Here is a 16,094-nt window from a genome sequence, read left to right as displayed (position 1 = left end):
TTCATTATCTTTGGGTTGTTTGCTGGGCCTTCCGTTGTTAACCTCCAATGTTCCAAATGAGAATATTTATCCTTTTTTTTGTGTTTCACTAGTGTTAATTTTACGTTTAAAAAAATTAAAATAAATTGAAGCACTTATTCAATAAATCCAATAAACACCTCAATAGATTCTATACACCTAATATATATATATATATATATATATATATATTTTGCAAGTCTTTCGCCGCAAACACCAACAACTTAAGTAAACTGATTGGACACAAGAGTAATTGTTGTTGAACCCATAAGATTGTACTCCTTTTGTTATTAGTTTCACCTATTTGTTAACCTTGTTTTAGATTGCTTCCCTATTTCCTAGTTATATAAGTTTATGTTGCTTTTTTATCGTTCAATTTAGAACTCAAATCAAATTTGAGTGTTTAGATAGTGAATGAGATTGGTTTGTGATACTTGGGTCTAATACATTAGTCCTTTTAGATACTATACTCTTACTTGTCCTTAATAACAATAACATTGTATATTTGTTGATAGGTGTGTAATCAAATACTAATTAAATTACAGTAGTAACTAATAACTAATATTAATTTTGTATGTTAAAAATATTAACACAAAGGCATAAATTTATCAATCTTTTTGTGTTGATATTTAAATTTATATGTTGTATTGATATAATTATGTCTTTATGTTGATAATTTTAATACACAGAATTAAAAATTATTAGTTATTACTATAAATTAGTTAGCACACTAATGAAACCCTTTGTTGAAATGTTTAATCTTAATTTGAGTGAGCCAGCATAACAAAAACCGAATATGATCAATTGAATCAAAAGTTCAAGCGTCAAGATTAGATTATACGAATGTCATTATATTATTGTATTTATCGCATTTAAGGGGTAGATTAGTCATTTATATTTCGATCTTTGCAGTTATGTATAGCAAATCCAGAAATTAAGGAGTGATTAGATATATTATCTCCAAAATATCTCATTTTTCCATCTATGTTATTTTACAAATAAAAAAATATACTATTTCATTACACATCGAAGATACTTCAACGTAATATTCAATTTATGTCATCAAAATGCAAGTATATTAATCCTACTATAATTAAGAGATGTTTTTGTTTGGAGCATTACGAAATTCAAGAACACACTTCATCATACAATTGAATTACTTCATCATAAAACTATATAATTACGTCATCCTAATAGCGAATTTACTTCATTATAATGGTAGTTGGCAGAGATACTGACGGTATTATGATATTCTGTACCATACTTCGCCTTCGGTATACCGTAAAAGCGCAGTATACTGCAATAACGGTAAGGTAATGGTATAAAAAATTAATAATACCGAATTTTCGATCTACCGGATTGCGGAATACTAAAAATTCGGTATGATATCGATATGATATTTTGTCATACCACAGTTTTTGATACGGTATGCAGTATGATATTCTTGGTACGATATATTGTACCGACTCACCCCTAGGTGAGTCAGACACATATTTTAAAGTTAATACTTAATCTACTTATTCTACTCCCTCCGTCCCATAAAATTATGGACAATGGATATGACACGAGAATTAAAAAGTACTTAAAAATTATATCGTTGAAATTTAAAATTGCATAATTTAAATTCGAAAAATTAAAAAAGTAAATATTTCTGGTGTGGTGTGAATTTTTTCGGGTGAAATGAGGCTATTTATAGGTTAAAAAAGAAATAAATAGTGGAAAAAAACAGATATATTTTATTGGGAAGTGAGAAAATATTTTTTTATTTAAATATGATTTTTCAGAATTTTCAAATTTAAAAAAGAAAAAGAAATTTACAACAGCTAGCGTCACCCAGAAGCCGCCACATATCCGTCGCTGCCAAGGACGAAGCTCTTTGCGACGAGCTCGTCCATGCCGACGGCTCGAGACGCCGCATGCCGTGCCAATGGCACGAACCCACCTTTCGCAAGAGCTCCCGCTGCGGATGCTCTAAGTATAAGTTTAATTAAATACCTATGATATAATTATTTTATTATGTGACATTTATTTTATAGAGTCAACTTAGAAATTAAAAAGAAGAATAGATCTTAAATCTACCAATAAAATTCCGTTCTAGCAATAAAAGGAAACGATGTCAAACTAAAATTGGCCCCAATACAAACAGAGTATATACATACAGGTATACCACATTCCCCCCAAATCAGAAGGTAGCCCTAACTGTCTCTGCCTCCGCAAAACCCTAGCAATGGTGTGCATCAGGAAAGCCACAGTCGACGATCTTCTGGCTATGCAGGCCTGCAATCTCTTCTGCCTGCCCGAGAATTACCAGATGAAGTACTACTTCTACCACATCCTTTCCTGGCCGCAGCTCCTCTACGTCGCCGAGGATTACAACGGCAAAATCGTCGGCTATGTTCTCGCCAAGATGGAGGAGGAGACCACCGAGTGCCACGGCCACATCACCTCCCTCGCCGTCCTCAGAACTCACCGCAAACTTGGCCTTGCTACCAAACTCATGACTGCCGCTCAGAACGCCATGGAGCAGGTCACCTTCTTCATTTTTATTACTCCTATTAAATACTAATTAGTATTACATTTCTCAATGTTAATTTACTGTTATTTTGCCTCGAAATATGTAACTCAATCTGTGGAGTTCTTATATAGTATTCAACTACTATTTAACAATCTCGCAAACTACCAGATCTGGATTTCGTTTGTTTGATTATTGGTAGTAAGGAGGGAAGTTACTTTTTCTTAGTTGAATAGCTTTATTAGTTGTTCATATGCTTTCTCGTGGACCGTCTTCGGGTACTTCCTTGCGTAGTTTGGTTTATCCATATCCATCCTAATTTTGCGAAAGCTTTTCAAATGTACAATTTGTGTTGGTGTGGAGATGCTTCACTATTAACTTGGCCTTTTGTTTTATAATGTTAAAACAATATGTACTCGTCTCCTAAGTAAAAACCATCAAACATTCAGTTTAACAGTGTTCCAAATTTTGATGTCTCATATGTGACATCATAGGGAGATGAAGCTACAATTTTCTGCTCAATCAGCAGGCTAAGTTGTTATTTTTTTTCACTTATTTTAGTGTTAATTTGCATTAGGTTCCTGGCATTAGGACTCACTTCTGTGACGGGTTTAGGGTTTTAGATTTTACAAATTTTGTTGTTGATTGATACCATTTTTTATTTTTTTTTTGTCAAAACGAAATTGTTATTCCATTTGAATGGATGAGTTTTGTTTTATCTTTGCACAATCCAACATCCTTACTGATTAACAATTTGTGTTGAATCATATGTGTGTTTCACACTTCCATCTGCATCAGGTGTCCTGCATATCTTCCATTTGAACAAATATGCAAAATAGTGTTACTATATTGTCCCCCACTGCTGTTAATATTATATTTTGAGCCATTACAAAGGCAGCCATATATGTAAGTGCTGTAAATTCTATTACCAAGGAAGTAAATGCATAAAAAGGTAAAACCAATCTAGAAAGAAAATAAAGACAAAGATGTGACTAGGAAAGAAATTAAACCTAAATACCTAAAGAATAGAGATCATCTTTAGCCCATGCCAACTCTCGGCCATACTATCTGTCCAAGTCAATCTTAGATTCTTATCTTCAAGTTGTTCAACACATACATACTCTTGTTGCAAAATTGCATTCAGTCCTGACTCTCGGGTCAGAACTGAAAGCGGAGATTCTGAAATCAGGTGTATTGCTGGCACCGTATCTTGAACCTGATTCTTTTTGCCATGCTTCTGGTGGATTCTTCTTTAGGTGTGTTATCTGAGCATCTGTTCCAGAATGAACGGATTGGAGCCTCTGAACTTAGGTGCAAAGGTTTCATCAAAAGCGATGCTAGTGTTCATCTTTGAAGTTGTTTTCATGTACAGAACTTGCTGAGATTCTGAGAATTTTGGAGAAATGTCCTGAACTTGAATTAATGTCGATCCAAGGATCATATCTTTCCTCCCTTGAAAAGGATTTTTCCTAAATCCTCGATGTCTTCTTATTCCTTGTCCCGTGTTTCCTCACAAGCCTCTGCAACTTGAGTATGGTGTCAAACCCTTTACCTCTCTACGCGACTCATGCATATGCTGCTGTTTCCCTTTAATTGAACGCTACGACGATTCCTTATCATCCTCTTGTTTCGGCTCACTCTTTTTCCTCTATCCGCTTTCCTTTAGCAACCACATCCATCCTTACCCTAGATAAAAAGAATGATCATTTTGTTACAACCCAGATTGTAGTATGTTAGATACCAATCACTTGACCACCTGTCTCTCGTTACCTGATATTATTATCTGTCTGTTTCAGTAGCAGATTTATTAAATTTCTTTTGTCAATGAACAGGTGTATGGGGCAGAGTATGTTTCACTGCATGTTAGGAAAAGCAACAGGGCTGCTTTCAATTTGTACACGGAAACATTGGGTTACAAGATCCATGATGTGGAGGCCAAATATTATGCTGATGGAGAAGATGCTTATGATATGAGAAAAGAATTGAAGGGTAGAAAGCACCACCATCAGCACCACCACCACCATCATCACCACCATGGTGGTGGATGTTGTTCTGCAGATGCTAAGTCAGATGAGAAGCCCGGATCAGCAGAAGTCAAAACCGCATAACTGGAATTAATTCCAGCTATCTGAAATTTTATTATACTGCTTATGCTTATTCAGTTGGTGCCAGAATTATGATGGCTTGTGTGCTTAATCTGTTTTAGTCGCTTGGATCTATGAAAATTTTTGTCAAGGCGAATGACTTGCTGGTAATGGAATATTGAATAACAATGCTGGACATATGTCAAAGATCTGTGTTTGTTATGCTTCTCTTTTGGTGAAAGACATCTGTTTTGAATTCATGTCATTCACACTGCTACAAACTCTGAGCTTCCATAATTTGGTATTATAAAGTTCTTTGCTCGAGACTTGACGGCAATTTCTGAGCACCAGTTATCTTGGGAATTGAAATTATTCAGGGCTACATAGTTTACAGCATTTACTAGAGCTCAGTTTCTTAAGACTACCTCTACTTATGGTCTCATGTTACTCGCATTTTTTTATTTCGGCTTGTCCCGAACTATTTGTACTATTTCTATTTTAAGTACTCTCTACGTCCACCAAAACTTTTTATTTTTCCATTTTCGTCTATTCACCAATATATTTTTTATTTGTTTTTATTTGCTACTTTTAGTAATGGGTTCCACATCCACTATCTTTGTCTTACTCACATTTTATTATAAAATTAATATATAAAAGTAGGTCTCATCTTTCACCAATTTTTTCAATCTACTTTGTACTACATTTCTTAAAATTTGTGCTTTCCTTTTGTTGGTGGATGAAGGGAGTAAAAATTAGGGTATTTAATTAAGATACTAGAGTTAATGAAGTGTTCCTCTATTAAGTATTTTCTTATTACACTTAATAATAATAATTCAATTGCACTAATTACTCATTCTTAAATTTACGGCCTAAAATAAAAAGTGTGAGTACCATGAGACGAGAGAGTATATTAATTGAGAGGGTTTTCATATTCTGAAATGAAATAGTTATTTGGACGAGTAATTTGTCATGAATATCCATAGGGCTGGGAAAAAATACCGAAATATCGGCCTTATCGTACCAAAAAAATACCGAAATTACCGAATTTTTGGTATACCGTGACTTTCGGTACGGTATGATACCTTACCGAAAAATTCCGGTAAGGTAACGGTATAAATTTTCAAATACCGCGGTGTACCGTTGCATACCGAAATTCGGTATATACCGAAATTAAGGTATATACCGTAAACTAAGGTATATACCACAAAAATCTAAACACAATTATATATAAAATATATTTTATATATTTTAAAATTATAAAATCTATTGTAAAATATAAATATAATTATGAATAAAATTATTAAATTAATTTTTAAAATTATAAAATATAAATACTCTAATTTTCTATTTTAATTGATGTTGAAAGTCAGGTATACCGCAAAAGTAAGGTATACCGAACTTCGGTACGGTATACCGAAAATGAGGTACGGTATCGGTATGGAAATTTGTCATACCGAAAATAAGGTATACCGAAGTTCGGTATACCGAAAACTTTGGTAAGATAAAGGTATGAATTTTTCGCATACCGTATTTACGGTAAGGTATACGGTATAGTGGTTTCGCTAAGGTATATCGTACCTACCTACCCCTAAATATCCATTCTCGTATGATCAAGTACTCGACAAACTACATGAAGTTAGGAATTGGTCGTAATATATAGTAAACTTTAAATTATCAGTTGGTCCCTAACTGGTTTCTTTGAGATTCAATTGATTCTCATGGTTCATATGGGAGAAAAGGAATGAAGATGCATCGGGTTGGATCAAAGACCCAAAAAACTTGAAGTTGTACAGGTTTTGTGGCTCTTGGCCTTTTTTCTCTGTATTGTTGGGTGCTTCTATTTTGCTAGGCTTTAGTTCTAGTTGGTTTGTTTTCTTCGTTGTGATAGGTATTTGATTGTTATCTATATTGAACTCTGTTTGTATTCATTAAGCTTATGTATTATAGAGAAAATCGGTGTTCTTTGTAAGGAAAAAAAGAGTCTACAAAAGGTAAGATATGTAATCTAAAATAACAAAAACTCTACATTCAATCCCTAGTGATTTCATTGTAAATCTACTATATGATCTATTTCCTTAGCTAGCTAAACATTCAAAAGTTCTTGTTGTGCCCTGTGTTCAGCTTTGCACGGTCTCATGGCAGCTTGAGGTTTTTGGATTATAAAAAAAATAGTCATGCGTTTCTCAACTTGTGCTGTGAATTGGGATGTTAATGCTATGGTGTCATGGAATTTTTCTCAAAGTAGACGAATATAGGGAACAAAATCTGTGTTTGGAAGACTTTTTTTCCTTCCAAGAAAGGGTAAGACGTGTTTTGATTTTGCGTCTCTAAGAGGGGCGCAGATTTCTAACGCGTCACTTGAAAATAAAAAGAAGATGGATTGTGCTAGCTGTTAGAGACGTAGACTAAGGGCTCAGGTGCATCAGACCTGGGTTCGAATCCTCTATGGGCTGAAAATGTGCTATTATGTGTGTAGCTATCTTAAAGTAGCCAATTGAAGTGATCGATTAAAGTTAAAGTTACGGACTATTACATTGTTATAGATTTAAAGTGTAAATACCATATTATTATTTTCAGTTTGTTGAGGGACCGAACTGAAAATAAGAGAGAACTTATTATGTTGTAGTGATATACTTTCGTTATTCTCAATGCGGAAATCTAAGAAGAATGTATTTGATCATATGGAAGACCAAAACCATTCCAAATGCAATATCTATCAAGGAATCATTCCACGTGGAGTCTAGTACGCTTCTGCTTTAGGTTTATATATTTGTATAATCTCTATTTTTCATCGAAGTATAGATTAGTACTTGAATTTCTTGATTCAATTCTAACATATTAGGCTTAATCTCCAATCATCATTTAAATGATAACAGTAAAAGAAAACAGTTACATAAATTAACATGCAAACAATTATAAAAGTTAATAATGAGAAGAAGAAAATAGAGTTAAGTTTGTAGAAGTAGGAAGGTGTTTCCCATGAAGAAAATGCTTGATAAGAAAAAGGGCTCGAGAAGGTTGATAACTAGGCACTTGATGTCCTGCTCCTCGCACGGTTGTAAATGTTAAATTTCCTTCATATATTTGTGTATACCCACCAACCTGCACTCAATTATTAACATATTTTATTATTTCGACCATTATATATTTATATATATTAAAAATATTATTGTTTATATTAATAAAAGAAAGTTGTATGTGGCGGGTGAATTAATTACCTGGTCATCAATGTACCAAGGAAGCCATGGAGTTGTTTGATTGAGTTTCAAGAGTTGAATTGAAAGTTTTGTTGAAGTAACTGGTACTCTTCCATCCAAATCCCCACTGTTACACACCCCTCAATTAATTTACCTTAAATAGTAGTAGTATATCAATTTACATAGATCGCAAATTTAGTTGATCCAAACATTGGCATCTTCTTGACAAATGAAACAAAAGTATATAATAACATACTCCAACCGTCCCACTATAAATGAGACCGTCCCACTATAAGTAAGACGTATTCCTTTTTAAGTAGTCTCAATGTAAGTGAGACATATTTTTATAGCAAAAAAAATAATAATCTCATTCTATCTCTCTCTTACTTTATTATCTCTCCTACTTTTTCTCATTTTTTTTTCTTACTCGTACTTTAATCTTTCTTCATTTAACCACTAAATACCACTATCTAAAAGCATGTGTCCAAAAAAAAATATATCACATATATTGGGACAAAGGGAATATCACATAGGAATAAAAAAGAGATCTAAAATTACTAGTATAAGTTTAATAAGTCACTCCTCCCTTTAGAAATTAATTTTAGGATGTAATCTATGGATTCCTATCATAGTATTAGAACGGATACCCAGTTAAATTTAACTGATTACAAAATAGAAAAATGTCGGCACAATAATATAATTGGGCTTTAAATTTGGGCCAATTCGATAAAGGATTGCTAATCCGATCAGAAAAAGCCCAATCACTATAAGGTTTACCTTAAAGGGCTTGAGGGAAAGCGTTACAAATAAAACAAAAATAACTACAAAATGTCCTACATTGGTGTGAAAACACTACTCCCTCCGTCCTACAATAGGAGTAACATTTGGTGTGAGCACGAGTTTTAAAAAGGGTAAACTGCTTCTAAAATCGTGAACTTTCACAATAGTTTGGTATTTCCCGTAAACTTTAAAAGTTGCGTAAAAAATCATGAACTTTGCCGGGTTGTGCAAATTTCCCAAACGACCCGACCCGGTAGTTTCCTGACATAAACTTATCCTACGTGACAGCTGGAAGTGTGACTTGGCAGCCGGAACACAAAACGACGTCGTTTTATGTTTGTTAGAAAAAAAAATTTAAAATTTCGCTGTGACTTTTAATGCAACATTTAAAGTTTACGGGAAATACCAAACTATTGTGAAAGTTCACACGATTTTAGAAGCAGTTTACCCTTTTAAAATTGTGGGTTGGAAAAGTTAATATGAGATCCATATTTTTATATTAGTTTTATAATAGATTGAGAGTGAAGTAAGTTAGTAGAATGTATGACCTACTTACCATTTATGCTAAGAGTGAAATGTAACTTTTATTGAGATGCCAAAACGGCAAAATATGACTCTTATTATGAAACGAAGGGAGTATTATATAAGTCTAATGAATGGGGATGGATCTCCTGTTGTGTTAAAAAACACAGCAGGCTGTGCTGTGCTTGAAACGACAGCATACACAGAATGAAACGCAAGAGTGGAAATGGTGGGGCCTTGTCATTTCTTTCATGTATTATCCAAGATACTCCCGCTAATACTATACTGGTACTATTAATTTATTAGCTCCTTATCTAATTGTGAATTTTACAACTTTTTAAAATGATTTTGCCGACAATTTTTCAAATGATACCGTATTGAAAAATATGCAAGTCGAATTTTCAATTTTCAATTTCTTTTATTTTTGAATAAATTGTTTATTTTCTCTTCCTTTTCTTTAAGTTATAGGGAATACTAGCTATTTATTTTCATTATGGAATATTTATTTGAAGACTCATAAACACAAAATAATTCAATTATATCTACAAATTAAAATACGTATAAATTATGATCATAATATTGAATATATATGTATGTTTTTATTGTGTTTAATATTTATATTTTACATCTTTCTTTTTTAATGGAGTACGAGTATTATTTTCCATAGCACTTTTTATTTCTAATTATTTAAAGCTAATAATTTATTTTAAGAATAATCTCTAATATCATAAAAAAATCTTCAAACTATGTTACGTTATCATTTTAATTGAAAACTATAATATATTTGAGAGTTTTAACAAAAATAAAACTATTATAAAAACAAAAGAAAAAATGGTTGTAATAAAACACACACAAATATATTATAATTTTCAAATATAATTCTAAAAAATGTTATGTTATTTTTGTTTTTTGTTAAAACACACACAAATATATTATAATTTTCAATTAAATTAATAAACTAAAATACGAGCTCAATTCGAAAATGTCAGCAAAATTTGAAAAGATTAGCTCCTATAAAGAATAAGTTAATAGTACCAGTATAGTATTTGTAGGACAATATTGAATAAAGTAATACATGAAAGATATGACAAGGATCCACCATTTTCACTCCAGCGTTTCATTCTTTATATGTTGTCGTTTCAAGCACAGCACAATCTGCTGGGCTAAAAAACACAGTAGGAGATCTCTCTCTAATGGACCACTTCTTCTATCACCAATTAATTTTAAAATAGAACCATTTAGTCTTTACTAATTATTTTTATAAGGTACTCCCTCCGTCCACGAATAAGAGTCCCGTTTTTCCATTTTAGTCCGTCCACGAATAAGAGTTCCGGTTCATAATTACCATAAATGGTAAAGAGACCCCACATTCCACTAACTCATTCCTCTCACATATCATTTAAAACTAATATATACAAGTGGGACCCCTATTCCACTAACTTTCTTCCACCCACTTTTCTTAACATTTCTTAAAACCCGCACCATTTAGAAATGGGACTATTAATCGTGGACGGAGGGAGTACGTATTAATTTAGGAGAACTCTGTTTTGTTTGTTAAAGAAAAAAATGAGTAATTATGCATAGAACTCAATAATTATATAATCGAAATCCATTAGACTTCTATTAGCAATTGGAGAAATCAATATGACATAACTTTTCAATCATGCATATGAAAGTGTTTCTCGAAATATAAATCATATCACATTGCAAAAATAAAGAGATTAAAACGTGAAAATTACCTATAAATCCAAACTCGAAGACCCGCGGCGATCAAGTCTTTGAGAAGAGGTATGACAGTTGCGGGGCTGTCTTGCCATTCTCCATTCACTTTGCTGTAATTTATAACACAATGCACAAGTATTATTAAAAACCAAATATACCATAAATTACAAAGGTTATATTATCAAGGCGCATTTTCCCATACTTGTATTTATTTTTTTGGATGGATTAATTTAAATCTCAGTATATCTGAACTTTATAATGAGAATATTTTTATACTCCTTTCTTCCAAAAAAAAGGTACTCCATCAATTGTGAACGACACGGATTTTAATGAGAAAATTAGGTAAAACTAGTAAGAAAGAGAGAGAAAGTGGATAAAGTATGAGAGAAAAGAGAAAAAATGAATAGAGTATGAAAGAGAAATTTTTCATTTTTTTAAATAGAACTATTTTTTTGGACATTCTAAAACGATAAAATAAGACTATCTTTCGTGATACGAGAAGTATGATAAACTATCAAATTGTACCAAACATTCCTTCGTCCATTTTTTAGGTCTAAACAAGTGATTGTCAATCTATGTTTACTTATTAAAAAAGGTTGAATAGACTATAGTCCACTTTTCGGAGCTTGAAAAATGGACAGGGACACAATCGTTACAAAACCGATTACTTATAGTAGTACTTATATAGAACCAAAATAGTTTTGGATAAAGTGATATAAATATATTTATCCTTTTGCTATTAATTGGGATACTTTATTTTTTATAATCAATATTTTCTCCAATTAGTTTTTATTTAAACCGATTATGTATCTATTTATTATATCACGTTTCAGGAAATATTGTTTAAATTTTGAAAACTTAGTTTGAAAAAATTAAACAATGATAAAAAATAATTGTAACCTGCATGCTTGCCAATCATATGGAATTTTGGTGATATTAGCATGAAGAGCCTGTTGAACCTCAGGTCTGTTGAGGTATGTATGCACATATTGGTCAGTGCATGGATCAAAAGTCATTGCCTGCACATCAAATTAATTAAGTAAATCAAAAATACTACTCCCTCCGTCCCATAAAAGTTGAGACAAAACTTTTGGGCACGGAGATTAAGAATTTATATAAAATAAATAGGAGAGATGAAAAAAGTATGAAAGATAAGAGAGAGTAAAGTAAATGGTGGAATAAAAAAAGAGTGATTAGATGTTTTGTCTTTTATTAAAAAAGGAAATGACTCAACTTTGATGAAACTGACTAAAAAGGAATACGACTCAACTTTTATGGGACGGAGGCTGTACTATATGGAACAGCAGGATTTACGCTGCAGGATTTTCTCATAGTAATACTATTAGTTTCACTACAAAACATCCTAAAAAGTAGCCCATAGTAACGAAAATAGATGGGAATGGACTTGAGCCCAAACTAAATATATTTGAATACCTATTGTTTACGAAAATAGATGGGAATGGACTTGAGCCCAAACTAATATCCCATACTTTTAATTCCATACTAGTTGTTATTTTCATATTTTCCTTTCCATGGACTAGGAAGAATTAAATTAAGAGGGAAAAAAATTCTTAAAATTTGATTAAATTCTGGTTAATTAAATAGTTTTCCAAAATAGTTAATTAATTATGTCATTAGTTTGACATTTTTCTCACATTTAAAGTAAAATTGTGTATGGTGTTGAAGCCAAAATTCTTGATTTTTTTGCAAATTTATACATTACTCACAAAAGTAATTGATTTTAAGTATTAGAAATAATATGTTACGTACCTTATCTGAGAACCACTCTCGTTTGACGCACGTTTAGTGTTGTTCGTTTCGATTTATATATTTAGTTTGATTCTAATACTTTAAAGAATGCTATTGAAAATTTTAATTTCACAAAATTCATTAAAATCAAAGCTCGATTTGCTCGTTTTCTCTATAATTTTAAATAAATTAATAAAATAACAAAATCGGGCTTTGATTTGTATGAACTTTGTGAAATTAAAATTTTCAATTACATTTTTAAAGTATTTAAATCAAACGAAACATATAAATCAAAACGAACAATACCAAACGTGCGTCAGGCGAGAATAATGCTCAAATAAGGTACGTAACATATCATTCCTCAGTATTATTAGGCTAAAGTATATTTGGCTCCCAATTCATAAATAATTTTCTCTCAAAGTTAAATCAATAGGATAATTTTAGAAAAATATAAAATTTTTGAGATACTATTAAATATAAGTATTTTTAGAGTTGCAGGATTAGTCAGAACTTGGTTAATTGACACGTGTGACCAATAATTAAATTACACATTATCCTCATAACCAGATGAGTTAAAAAAGATTGAAGTATACCTGATTAGTTTTTGGCAATGTGTTGCAAGTTGGAGCATAAATATTATAAACGTCGAGAGCAGCAGTGTTTCTTTCGGATTCAAGAATTCCAATGAGGCATTGCGTTGATAAGCCCTTTCCGCTGTCTGTAAAATCACAGTATCTCAAGATGCGGTTCAAAGTCTGTCTAGAAATGAGGGCATGACTTTCATAATATTCATACATCCCTTTTAAGTCTGTCTCATCGTTAATTGTGGGATTCCCAATCTGCGCATGGTTGAACATAACTAGATAATCAATAATCTATATGGATCTAATCGGTTGTTAACTATTTGCTAATTGCTAACTATGTCAACACGAAAGCATTTGTATGTCAATTGAATTTTGTTGACACAATATATGTCTTCTTGTTGATATATTTAGTTGTGTCAACAAAATTCAGTTGACATAAAAATATCTTCGTATTAACATCTAGGCCTGTCAAATCGGGTCGGAAATTTTGGGGTACCCGATCCCGAAATTCCCAAAATTCAATACCCGATACCCGATACCCGACCCGAATTTGATTTCGGGTACCCGGATACCCGACTCGGGTTTCCAGTCCCGAAAAATCGGATGTCCAGTTCCGATTGTGATTTTGAATTTTTTATTATTTTTTTCTTTTTAGAAAAGAAACTACAATTTTTAGAGTTTATTTAATATACTATTTAGTTCAAATTTAATACAAAGTTGAAGTAGTATTCAAGGGACAATAACTACAAACTTTTAGAAATACAAAATTTTTGTAATAGTTCGAATTTAAGAGAAAATAACTAAAAATCTTTAGAAATACAAATTCTTGTAATAGATCGAATTTTAGAAAAAAATAACTCTAAACTCTAAGAAATACAAAATTCATAAGTTATAGTAACATATTAACATTTTTCATCCATCCACAATAAGAAATTAAATTACATATTGACATCTTTCATCCATCCATATGTTATTAAAAAAATTAAATTACATTTTTCATCTTTCATCCCTCCAAAATAAGAAATTAAAAAGAAATTTAATTAAATTACATCTTTCATTCCTCCACAATAAGAAATTAAATTACATATTAACATTTTTCATCCATCCACTTATAATTAAGAAATTAAATTATATTTAATTATAATAAAAAAAATATAATTTATTAATTTTAAAAATAAATCGGATAATTCGGGTATACCCGATCGGGTATCGGGTAATCCGATATCCGATCATCCAAAATTCCACTACCCGATCCCGATCCGATACCCGAAAAATCGGGTTTCGGGTATCCAATTATCCGATTTTTTCGGATTTAGATATTGGGTATCTAATACCCGATATCCATTTTGACAGCCCTATTAACATCTATAACATGGAATGTTGACATAGTTAGCAGTTAGCAATCTAACAGGGCTCATAATCTATATGTGTATTTTATGGATGGAACTTACAATAATCCCTTTGAGATTGATGATGGTGTTGTTAATATGGTGAGGATTTTGGTTGTGGCAGAGAATGGTTTGTGCCAATTGTGGTATATAATGGCCACCATAACTCTCTCCTGCAATGTAGAAATCCCTCTCTTTATATTCAGGAAATCTCTCCAACCAATTCACCAAGAAATTGTAGTTGTCGACGGCGCTTCTTCTGTCTCCGGTGCTCTTCAAATCCGCTGATCTATTCGAATACGAGAACCCGACTCCTGCCGGCGACTCCAAAAATAGCACATTTGCAGCTGAAACACAACAATATCAATTTGTATTAAATCCACTTGACCCAACACTAACACCCTAGCTAGACTACTAAAGAGAGAGAAAGATATATAGACCATGGTTCCATGAGAAATTATTTAGGTAGAGTGTCCGGGCATCGCTGTGAACCCGAAAAGGCCCGACTTCCTCCATTGCTCCAAAACCAAGAGAAGAACACCCTGGTCCTATTCAAATACCACTTCCTTTCATTATCAAAATAACAATTTATAATGAACACCATAAATACTATCTTTGTTTTGAACGCAGTTTTTATTAATAAGATTATTTATGTTTATAAGTAACTAGAGTTTTTCTTATTACCTACCAATTTAATAATTCTCCATACATTTCTGCATCACGTATCCTAGTTGTGAGTATTACTTGCAATAGATAAATTCGATTAAATAGTAGTACCTCCATTGAGCCAGAGAAGAAGAGGTGATGATTGGGGAGAGTGGTGGGCTTCTACAAAGTAGTAATAGTAAGCTCTCCCCGCAGACCGGTCAACGGTCACATATCCACCGTATTGCTTGAACTCAACCTTTGGTTGTCCAGGCAATCTCTTTATTCTCTCATTCTCTTTCTTCCCTTTTTTCGCTGTAATTTCTATTTCACTAAAATCAATGCTTGCTGGATTGAAATCACTCGTGTCAATCTTACTATTCTCCCTGACCTTACTCGTGTAAAAGTTGTATAGCGCTTCAGTTTGTTTCTTTCCATTCTTCTCCGCTGTTGTAAGAAATGATGTAGGCACCAAAGTGAAAATAAGAATCAATGCTATTTGCTGTCTCATTGTGTTTAAAAATTGGATTTAATATTAGTAAATGGTGTTTCCATTTGTTTTTATTGTCAATGGTTTTGAGCTCTTTAATTACTTCTATTAGTAGCTCGACTATAGCCTCTACGACGTATGCTACTATGCTACTACTAGTCCTGATAGGATCGTCCCTACATTTAAGCTGTCCCTACATTTAAGCTTTCCAGTTGAAAATTAATACTCCAATCCGCTCCATAGTAGTGAAGTTATTTTTTTTAGTAAAAGTTAGCACATTTCTTCTCATCTACTTTACTTATCTCTCTTACTTTATTCTTTCTTCTTCTCTCTACTTTTTTTTTCCTACGTATTATTTATTTATTTAACTCGCCTAACACAATTTTTCTTAATTTTCGAGCCG

At 32.3% G+C, this 16,094-nt stretch overlaps 2 protein-coding genes across 2 annotated transcripts; one reads left to right on the top strand and one right to left on the bottom strand.

Moving 5' to 3' along the window:
* The first annotated feature begins 2,157 nt into the window (after positions 1–2,157).
* On the top strand, positions 2,158–4,836 carry LOC125187909 (N-terminal acetyltransferase A complex catalytic subunit NAA10-like). Its single transcript, XM_048084562.1, has 2 exons — positions 2,158–2,545; positions 4,363–4,836. Exons 1-2 carry the CDS (start codon positions 2,246–2,248, stop codon positions 4,636–4,638), a joined length of 576 nt encoding a protein of 191 aa, XP_047940519.1. The 5' UTR covers positions 2,158–2,245; the 3' UTR covers positions 4,639–4,836.
* Positions 4,837–7,527: 2,691 nt separating this feature from the next.
* Positions 7,528–15,712, bottom strand: LOC125189888 (serine carboxypeptidase-like 40). The gene is made up of 8 exons (XM_048087112.1): positions 15,334–15,712; positions 14,997–15,104; positions 14,620–14,903; positions 13,178–13,423; positions 11,736–11,854; positions 10,853–10,945; positions 7,833–7,938; positions 7,528–7,716 (listed from the first exon to the last, which is right to left on the bottom strand). Exons 1-8 carry the CDS (start codon positions 15,710–15,712, stop codon positions 7,537–7,539), a joined length of 1,515 nt encoding a protein of 504 aa, XP_047943069.1. The 3' UTR covers positions 7,528–7,536.
* Positions 15,713–16,094: the final 382 nt, after the last annotated feature.

This window comes from Salvia hispanica, chromosome 5 (assembly GCF_023119035.1).
Source record: "Salvia hispanica cultivar TCC Black 2014 chromosome 5, UniMelb_Shisp_WGS_1.0, whole genome shotgun sequence".
Lineage (NCBI taxonomy): Eukaryota > Viridiplantae > Streptophyta > Magnoliopsida > Lamiales > Lamiaceae > Salvia > Salvia hispanica.
The sequence above is the reverse complement of the archived record's forward strand: the minus strand, read 5'-3'. Positions and strand labels throughout refer to the sequence as shown.